This window comes from Miniopterus natalensis, chromosome 18 (genome assembly GCF_054644295.1).
Source record: "Miniopterus natalensis isolate mMinNat1 chromosome 18, mMinNat1.hap1, whole genome shotgun sequence".
Lineage (NCBI taxonomy): Eukaryota > Metazoa > Chordata > Mammalia > Chiroptera > Miniopteridae > Miniopterus > Miniopterus natalensis.
Window position 1 is genome coordinate 2,052,546 of NC_142098.1, and position 10,535 is coordinate 2,063,080.

General features: G+C 60.6%; 1 protein-coding gene across 1 annotated transcript; it reads right to left on the bottom strand.

Moving 5' to 3' along the window:
- Positions 1–7,433: 7,433 nt before the first annotated feature.
- MC1R (melanocortin 1 receptor) lies at positions 7,434–8,402 on the bottom strand. The gene has a single exon (XM_016212290.2). It carries the CDS (start codon positions 8,385–8,387, stop codon positions 7,434–7,436), a length of 954 nt encoding a protein of 317 aa, XP_016067776.1. The 5' UTR covers positions 8,388–8,402.
- Positions 8,403–10,535: the final 2,133 nt, after the last annotated feature.

Sequence of the window (10,535 nt, forward strand, 5' to 3'; positions counted from 1 at the left end):
TCTCGTTTGTCAGAAATTTGTAACAAACACCACATGCGCCATTTGCATGTCCATTATTACCAGAGCCTTCAGGGTGATTCAAGGCTCAGCTGACACAGATCCAGCTCTGCATTTGCTGGCCAGAGTTAGTATTAAACACCCTTTTTGGGTGGTTCTTATTATTCCATTTTCAAAAGAGGAGACTGAGGCACAGGAAAGGGGACAGAATCCAAGATGCTCATGCACCTCAGTGACAGGGCAGAGGATGCCCAGTGACAGGGTCCAGCAGTGTCCGGCACACGGTCAGCCTCAGCCATAGGAATCACAGGGGCCCCTAGTAGGGAGTGACTTGTCCAGGGTCGCCCAGCCTGCCCACACACAGCTGGTACTACCTTGGGGCTCATGCTCCCCCTTGGGCAGGAACCCACAGCACTTCTCACACTCTGCTCCCCTGACTGCTGCAGGCAGGGGAGTAGCCCAGGACCTGGACTCAGGAGCTGGACTACCCCTTCCCAGCTGGTGACCTTGGGTAGGTCCCAAAGATGCTCTGTGCCTCAGTGTCCTCATCTGTTCAATGGGCCTGATGATGAAAACAGGTTGCTATGAGAATAGAGTTATTTGTGGCAGCATGTGACAGTGTGTGGTGAAGGCTGAGTGCTGTGTGGAATTATCAGCATGTGTGTCCACACAAGGACAAATACCCTGGCTGCACAGAGCTCCCTCTACCCAGGGGCACTTCCAGTTGGCCCATGTAGGCAGGAGGTCATTGGTCACATGCTGTATGACTTCCCCGTGCCCCACCCTTTTGCTCCTCAGGGTTGGGGTGGCTTTCAGAAGATGAATGGGTATGAAGTTCTCGAGAAAAAACAGCCCTACATAGGAGTCATGTGCTGGTGAAAAGACTGCCCAGTTAAAAAATTAGTTATAAAACAGTTTGTATGTGCGTATCTATGCATAGATGCCTCTGACAGACACATAGACACAGCTGTGCCTGGGCATGTGTTCCTGGGTTGGGGGAGAGACCTCTTTTCACAGCATGCTCTTTGGTTCTTTTTGAATTCTGTTATGTGCACATATTAACTTCACATGCAAAAAAAAAAATTTAAAGATAAAATTGTTTAAAAACCTGAAAAGTATGAACAGTGTCATTATTATAAAATGTATACAAGCATCTTGGCAATTCAGAGAGACTGTTATCAGAGGCCAGAACTCACCTCTGAGGGATACAGGGGCTGGACTCCTTCCCCCTTTTGTGTATTTTTGTCACTGGTAAATTCTTTTTCTTTTTTTTTTTGCATTGTGTATTAATTTTGTAATTAGAAAATAAACACAAAGAGATGTCACTGAGGCATTCAGACTGCTCAGAGCTTCCTACCACTGCTTGGCTCCCCATGCCCTCCTTCACCCCAAAGCTATGCAAGAGGCTGAGCCCAGGCCTTGGTCCCCAAGAGCCCTGGGACACCCCAAACCTCTCGCTTCAGGGACACCCACAGCCTCCAGAGAGGAGGGATGATCTCAAGAGGGCAAGTGTGGGGCCAGAGAGAGTCATTCAGTCACTGGGACACCAACACATCTACGGAAAGCACGGTCTTCCAGGAGGTAATGGACCAGAGTGGGTGCAGATCCCAGTACCATCTAGTGTCTGGCAGTCACTCCACCTCTTGGGAGGGACCTCAGCTTTCTCATCTATGAAGTAGAAAAGATAATAGTACCCACATCAAGTGGTTAGCACAAGGCCCTGACACATAAAAGCATTCAGCAAATGTTGGCTTTGTTGAGCTAAAAAGTCTTAGACGCTATTTATATTGGTAAAGCCATATGCATGGATAACCTAAATAAAAATAAAACATAGTTTTAAAATATCCATATGCTTTGGAGTACTGTGGCACAGTAAAAGGTCACCACTGATAGATCTCCAAGACATATCCTTGAGGGAAAAGGCACACTCAGCAGTGACCGAGTGAAAAGGAAACCACACAACGATGCCATATTTTCCACAAAGATCTAGATGCCCACGCACTGATCAGGGACTGGAACAATGAAAAACTGTCCCGCTGGAGGGGGGTCTAGAGGTTAAATGAGCATAGCCTTACCTGCAATGTTTCCATTTTTAAAGAGGGGATACATTAGTAACTGCTTTTGTAGTTAAAACTAATAAAGATTATAATTTGAAATATATAGATCTTATTAGCAAATTAGATTGTGTAACATTTAATAAAGAATAAAATACAGTTTTGTAAATTAAATAAGAAATAATTAAGGTCTCACTGCAGATGAGAAAGCTGCCAGGTGGCCGTGGACCCCAGGGTCCAGGCCAGGTCTCCTGTGTCACACCCCGTGTTTTGGGGAGGGAAAGGCCCGGGCTGCGCCGCTGTCCGTGGTGCTGACCGCTTGCCGCGCCGCCCAGGGGCTCAGGGCTGGAGGCAGCGGGCGGGCACAGCAGCCCAAGGCAAGTAGGATGCAGCACCCGCCGGAGGAAGGATTGGCCGGCTCAGGGGTCTAAAGCCCCTCCAAGGCCCCAGGCTTTGCCCCGTCCCGCACGGCGAGCGCCACAGTGACCAATCAGGGAGGAAGCGGGAGCCCCCTCGGGTGCGTTGCCAGCGCCCCTCCCCTCCGCGGCCCCGCCCTGAGGCCGAGAGCAGCGGCCCAGACAAAGGCTCGGCGGCCCTGCCTCCGGAGGGCAGGAGGGGAGGGTCTCTGGGCTCCTCGCCCCGCGGCGTGGGGCGGTGCCCCGTGCGCCCTGACGCAGCCACGCAGACAGAGGCCAACTCCCGCCGCGTCCCTGGAGCGCGGGGCTCTCGTCCCGGAGACGGGCAGCGCCCTGGCCCGCGCCCCGCACGGCGCCGCCTCGCAGCCCTCACGCCCTCGGGAGGCGGTGCGCCCCTCGCGCCCCCGCCCCGCCAGCCGCAGCCTGACCCAGGCACCGCTCAGGACCCCGAGGCAGGGAGGGCGCCCCGCCAGCCAGTCGGCTCCCGCGGGTGGGGCAGGCAAGCTCCCCACCAGGCCCTCGGGGCGTGGGGGCCGCGGAGCGCTCCCGGGCCGGTCTCCCGAGGCCCTCGGCGGGGAGTCGGGAAGGAAGCGGCCTGGCTGCGTCCGGCGGCGGCTGGGACCGGCGGGCGCGGCGCCTCCCCCAGGTCGGCTCTCGCGTTCGATGTGTTTACAAGGATCGGACATTAATTTTTCTAGCTAACATAAATTTTTAAAAATCGATGCGAACGGGATGAACGGAGCAAACGCTCTCTCTGCAGAGGACACTGGCCGGCAGCAGGCAGGGGCGCCCGCCCTTCCCGGAGGCGCGGCCGTCCGGGCCGTGGGGGGCGCCCAGGGGTCACCACAGCCCAGGCCAGGCGGGACGTGGGGCCGTCCCCCGTGACCCCGACCTCTGAGGAGCAGATGCTCCGGGCGGGCCTGGCCCCTGGCTGCATCGACGGCCCCGGCCACTCCCGCCGCCGGGCAGCTGTCGGCGACGCCCGGCCTCGGCTGGATGGGCGTCGCCCCAGGCCTCCCCTCCCCCAGCCCCTCCCTGGGGCAGGACCAGCTGTCGCCTCCGAGATTGGGGCCGCGACACCGCCTCCGAGACCCGTCGGAGGGCCTCCGCCCCAGAGCCCAAGCCGCAATTCACATGTCAGCCACGCGCCGCCCCGCCCCGCCGTAATTAGGTGGGTTTTTTGTTCTCGCCGTTTCCGTGGCAACAGCCTCCAGAGGAAGCTCTTCCTCGGCCCCTGCGCCTCCAGGACCCGCCTCCCGTGCCCACCGTCTCTGCAGCCCGCCCCGGCCGCCGCCCCGGGGGCCCGCCGGCCCGCAGGACCCACCCGCGGGCCGAGCCGAGCCGAGGCCGCGGGGCTCCGCGCTCCGCGAGGCGGTGCGACCTTGGGCGCGGGCGGCCTGCCGGCCCTGGAGCCCGGACACGCGCCCCCGCCTCGCCGCTCCCCGGCCGCCGCGGCCCAGCCCCGCGCGGGGCTAACAATGCGCGGGAGGGGCCGCGCCGTGGGGCGTTTCCCGCGCCCGGCGCGCGGCTTTGTTCGCGCCCACCCCCGGCGCGGCGCTGCAGCCCGCGGGGCTTGCCCAGGTGGGGCACGCTGAGGAAAGGCCGGTCCCGCGCCAAGGTCACCTCGAATCCCGGCCCAGCCCCTCCCCCAACAAAGGGACAGGGTGGGGCCCGGCGGCCGCGGGCTGCGCGGCGAGACTGGGCAGCCGGGGCTCCAGGCGCTCCGCCGACCTCGCTGTCCCGGGGCGGGGGCCAGAGGGAAGCGGGAGGGCTCTGAAGGGGGCGCTCCACCCGAGCCGCGACCCAAGGGCCACGCCCCGCCAGCCCGCGCCCGCGCCGGGGCCGCGACGGAGGGAGCGCGGCGGCGGGGGGGCGGCCGGCGGGCCCCCCGCTTTGTCCTCGGCGGCAGGCACCTGCGGCCCGGGCGCGCGGCGCCCCAGCTGCCCTCCCTCGGGGCCGGCTAGAGCGGGGACCCCGCGGGCGCGGCGCGGGGCGCGGGGCGCGGGGCGCGGGGCGCGGGGCGCGGCGGCCTCACCTTGGCCCCGATCTGGTTGCCGCACTGGCCGGCCTGGATGTGCACGATCTCCCTCATGCTCGACGCGGCGGCGGGCTGCGGTGCTGCGGCCGGGCTGCTGCGGGGCCGCGCCGCCGCCGCTCTTATAGGCCGCCCCGCCCGCGCCCGCGTCAGCGCGCGGCCAATGGGGGCGCCGCCGCGCTGCGGCACGGCCGCTGCGGCACCGCGCGCGTGCCCCGCGCTGGCTGCGGGCGCTCCCCGGGGGGCGGGCGCGCGGGCGGACAATGGGAGCCCCGCGGCCCTCAGGCCGCCCCGCCCGGCGCGCGGCTCGGCCGGGAGTCCGCCTGCCCCGCGCCCGCCTGGGGACCGACCCCGCCTCCCCCGCGGGGCGAGGGGCGCCGCCCAGCTCCGCGCCCGCGGCGTGGACGGGCCCACGGGTCCTCTGAGCTTCGCGGGGCCCCGGGGAGGGAAGGGGCAGGAAAAGGCTCAGCAGGCACCGAAAGCAAGCGCGGGGCTGAGAAGCCCGAGTGGGCGGCTGCGGGTGCGGGCGGCGGCTCCGAGCGCCCGGTCTCCGCGGCGGGGATGCCGCCTCCTCCGGCCCGCGCCGCCCGGTTACGGATGGGCCTTGCTTTGCACCCGCCAGGCACCGTGCTGGCCCGTAGCCACTGCTCAGTGAGTACTGGTGTCAGAAACTATCGTAAGGACACAGCCAGCCAGGCGAGGGACCCACGGGGGGTTGCAGTCATTTCTGTCTTACTCCCTGGTGTCACCTGTCTGTCCTCTTGGTCCAAGTGAGGCCACGGCAGTGGGGAGCAGGGAGGAGTATGCAGGGAGCTGGTGTGTGCATAAGGTGCAGGTTTTTGCAGGGAACACTGGGGAAGGGAGTCCACTGGTCAGAGAGAAGGGAAGGGGGCCTTCACGTGAATACAGACCCTGCTACACATAGACACCGCTGGTTTCTCCTGGGCTCAGTCGTTATAGTGAGGACACAGGTCGTCCTGATGTTTCAGTAACAAATCCTCCAGGAAGGGCATCCACAGTCAGTTGAACAAGCTTGTGGGCGCACCTGCATCCAGGGTGTGTGCCCAGGAGTGGCCTGGCACGTGTGGATGTGTCCAGGCCTCTCTCTTCCCCCTCCTGAAGCTCCCCAGTTTGGCAAGTCTAGAAATGGGTCTTTTGTTCTCAAGAGAAGCCCCTCCCCTACAATGTGTCCATGATGTGGCTTTCTGTGGTTGGCTTCCAGCCCCTTCCTGGGGCCCCTCCCTGTCCCCAGTTAGGGGTCCTTGGTGACATTTGGCTCTTCCTTGGTGCCAGCTGCGCCTCCCTGTCTGAGCAGAAGAAGCTTTGCAGCATCCTGTCTGCCAGGACCCATCACTGGGCCTGCCTCCCTGCAGAATGGCATCTGGCCAGGCTCGCTCCCCCTCCATCCCCAGAGGGCTCTGGTGCTGGGCTCAAGGCTGACTCGCCATCCTGTCTCCCAGCAAAGGCTGGCCCTGCCGGGAACCAGCTCCCAGAGGCCAGCCGTCAGGGCTGGAGCTGCCAGCATGGGTGAGGTGGGGACTGGCCAGGGGACTGCAGACGTTACTAGAACTGCCTTGGAGTTAGCTGATGCCATCACTTTTGCCACCACTGAGCTCGTACCAGCAATAGGGTCGACTGCATGCTCATTGTCTGTGGAGGAAACCAGGTTGCTCCTCAGCAAGAGGCCCAGGGTTACAGCACAGTGAGAACCCAAAGGCCCCCAGAACCATGCAGCACGATCCAGTCCAGATACCACTCCCAGGGATACTGCCTGCAGCCACTGGACAGCTTCACCCCATTCTGGGAGCCTCAAATATCTACCAGGGCTGGTAGTGCTGGAGGAACAAAATTCCAGCCCTGGACCAGCCTGCACTGTGGACCCCTGAGGGTGTCCTAGAGCAGGTGTGGAGGAGGGACTGACTACTCATGCTCCGCCAAGGTCACAGTGCGTCACGGTGGCCCTGCTTCTGCCGCCGCTGAGGGCAGCCTGGGCAGTGTCAGCCTCTTCCCGTGGAGGCGCCTCGGGGCAGCAGTGCTCCTGCTGCTCTCTACTCCAGCTGCCCTGGGCTGGGTGTGCGCACAAGGAGAAGCCTCAGACGGCATCAGAGTAAGGGCCGCTGGGGTCTGTGCACTCCCCTGGGCCGGGGATTCAGGCACTCTAGGTCCTTTGGGGTTTCTGGCTGGTTTCTGGGACTGACTTCTCCCTGCTCATCACTTCCACTCCCCTCCTCCCCAGCTCCTCCACCCTCAAGCTTCAAGCAACTTCTAGAAGGAGCCAATGCAAATGGCAATGAGGCTGCTGTGTGCACAGCATTTATTGACAGATGTTTCCCAGCCCTGTGATCCTGGGTACTAGTCACTGATTCAGGCTAATGGCCTTTGCCTTGGCCTGTGCAGGCATTGGCTGACACTGTCTGCTAGGTGTGGTACAGACAAATGGGCCAAGCCCCCAGCTCTCCAGGCACCATGAGCCCTAGAAGAGATCAGCCCCACACTCCCACTGTGGCTTCTGCAGCCATGTCCCTCTGCTGTGAGGCCAGGTCCTACTTGTCACAGTCTCTTCTCCTGAGGTCCTCATTGGGAGCAGCATTCTGCCAGCCCACAGACTTCACATCCTGGTGGTTGGGGGTACAGATGGGTCCTTGCCTGTCTCTGGGTGCAGGTGGAGCTGTCCTGGAGTGAGCTGTGTCTGTCCAGGAGCCCAGGACCTGCCCTGTGCCTGTGGTCCCATCTCTCCAGCCTCCTGAACCACTCCTGGAGATTCATGCTGATTTCTCTCTGGCCCCAAAGGGTTCGTGTGTCCACACCTTCAGAAATCATCTAGCCTGTCCTCTTTGGCAAGTGACTGCCGGTCACACGGGAGTTGACCCACGTGATGTCTACACCTCCCTCTGCCCAGCACCCTGGCCTTGAGCACTCAGGCACCCTCGCTCACCAGGAGCACAGCAGCACCTCTTGGAGCGTCTTCCGGAGCTCCTCGCTTTGGAAGGCATAAATGAGGGGGTCCGCGATGGCGTTGCAGATGATGAGGGCCAGGAAGAGGTTGACGTTCCTGAAGATGCAGTGGCAGGTGGGGTGCTGAGGACAGAGGACAGTGAGCAAGAGGTGCAGGAAGAAGGGGCCCCAGCAGAGGAAGAAAACACCCAGCAGGGTGGTGAGAGTGGCAGCCCCCTTGAGGCCAATGCCCTGGGGGACTGTGCCCTGCCTCTTGTGCAGCCGGGTGATGCTGCGGGTGTGCTGGCATGCCTGCACAAGCATTCGGACATATAGCACTGCCATGAGCACCAGCATGGCCACAAAGAAGCTGACAAGACAGAGCAGGACAGCTGTATGGTCATAGTAGGCAATGAAGAGGGTGCTGGAGATGACACTGGCCACCCAGATGGCTGCGATCGCCCACCATGTCCGGGGCAGTGTCATGATGCTGTGGTATCGCAGAGCATAGAAGATGGAAATGTATCGGTCCACGGCAATGGCGGCCAGGAAGCAGAGGCTGGACACCATGGAGCCACAGATGAGCACGTCAAAGACGTGGTCTAGCTGCTGCACCACGGGGGCCTGGGCAGCCAGGGCGCCCGCCTCCAGCAGCAGCATGACGGCTGTCCCCAGCATGTTGCTTATGCTCACCAGCAGGTCGGACACGGCCAGGCAGCAGATGAAGAAGTACATGGGCCAGTGCAGGTTGTGGTTCTTGGCGATAGCGGCCACCACCAGCACGTTCTCCACCAGGCTCACCAGCCCCAGGCTGAGGAAGAGCCCATCAGGAATGGACACCTCCAGGCACCGGGGGCCAGTCTGGTTGGTGGCCAGCCTGAGGTGAGGGGTGGCTGCAGAGGTGGAGTTGAGGATGCCCAGCAGCCTCCTCTGGGGACCCTGTACAAGCATAGTCCCTCCAGGAAGCAGGAAGCGGCTTCCCTCTGTAGGTGTTCCGCCACTTAGCTCATGGTGCCACCAGTGGGGCCTGTACCCACCCCCAGGGCCGCCCTCACACTCACCCTCTCCCTGGCTGGACAGATGCCGGCCTGGGCATGCCCCAGCTTCTCCCAGCCAGGACCCCAAGCTCCACGGTGCCAATCCTCTGGGCCTTCAGCCCACCTCCCCACCTCTTCCCTGGGGGTGCAGTTGCTCAGGATCTCACATTTCTATGCCTCCTGCCTCCCCAGGCCAAGCAGGGCTGAGGTCTAGGATGAATGGAGCTTTTTTCCACATCCTTAAAGTCCTCCACTCAGCCCCTCCTCCTGAGGGCAGCCACATGACAGGCGTGTGCCCAGGAATTCATCTGAGAGCACCCCCAGCACCCCTGCCCCCATGGCACCCCTGCCTGCCACCAAGTGGCCTGAATGGCACCCAGGGCTGTCTGGCTTCCTAGCCCCCCCTCCCCCCGACCCTGGGGCACAGCTGGACATCTCCCCTTCATGCTGAAAGCCACTGCAGCCTGGCCAGCTTTGCCTGTGCTCGGCCAGTCATGCCTCTGCTCCAGGCACCTGTGTGGGGTGTCCTCTAGACCTGCCAGAGACTTCAAACTCTCCTCCAGGCCCATGGTAAACACCACCTCCTGGAGGCCTCCCCTTCCTGAGGCCAGCCTGGTGCTGCTCTGCCTCAGGAATAGTCACTGGCTATTCCACCCCCAGCCCTAACCCCACTGCATGTTAGATGTTCACTGAGGGCAGCCTGGCCACATGGGCTGGAGGATACACTTTGTCATCCTGGAGGGGCTGGGACAGAGCTGCTGGGCCCATTTCCTCTGGGGAAGGACACCACAGGCTCCAAACCAGGAACCACTTCAAGACAGACTTCAGTCTCCAGCCACGTGGTCCGCTGTGGTCTGCTGTGGGAGCATGGGTCCGGAGTGACTGCAGGCACGGTGCTGGCCTCATTCCACCCCAGCACTTTCTCACTGAAGATGGTGTCTGCAACCACAAACCCTCCTCTGGAGGCTGAGGCAGAGGGGGAAGGGACTTGTTCCTTCTGTGGGCAGGTGGGGCAAACAAGGCAACCAGAAAGGGCAAGTGGCTGGTGGTGGAGGTGGGACCTGGAGGGAGTTGGGGAGGTCTGTGTGTGTGTGTGTGGTTTTTTAAAAATCGATTTTAGGCCCTGGCCAGTGTGGCTTAGTGGTTAGAGCATCTGCCTGTGCACCAAAGGGGCAAGGGTTTGATTCCTGGTCAAGGGCCTCTAGGGTGCATGTGGGAGGCAACCAATTGATGTTGTCTCTCTCACATTGATGTTTCTCTCCCTCTCTCCCCCTCCCCCCTCTCCTTTCCACCCTGTAAAAAAAAAAAAAAAAAAAAAAAAATCAACGGAAAAAATATCCTCAGGTGAGGATTAACAAAAAATACTGATTTTAGAGAGAGGAAGGGTGAGAGAGAGATCAATTTGTTGCTTCACTTATTTATGCATTCACTGCTTGATTTTTTTTAAAAATAATTATCTTTTTTGTTGAAAGTTTTACTTACGGGCCCATGCATATGAGCACACATTAATATCCACTTATAAATATTAATTCCTCATTACAGCTGCACAATTTACAAAGCTCTTTCCCCCTTTTTTGAAGTACATCACAGGTAAAGTACACCCATTATAAATACGAAGGTTGGTGGATGCCCCAATCTGAACAGCCAGTAAAGCAGCACCCAGAGCTAAGTTTGTGTCTCTTCCTCAGCACCGAGATCCCCTCAACTACGCTGGGCATGGGGGCAGCTCCCAATCCATTACAGTGCTGCTGGGTGCTTGTCCTGTGTTTTGGTGAACAGTCATGTGTTCATGCTGGGTGACACCAAGGAATGGGATTTCATGGTCCAAGGCATGTTTCTAGCTTTGGCAGATTCGGCCAAACCACTTTCCAAACTGTTGGACCTGTTTGCCTATTTCTGGTAGGCAATGTATGAGCCCTGCCACTCCCCATGTATGGATGAAGGGACAGGCCTCTCCCCAGCTCCACAGGAAGCAGGCACAGGATGGGCCCCACTGCACACCCCCTCCCCACCTTCCTGGTGGAGGACCCCAAAGGATCCCAGGGCATGAATACGAGGCTGT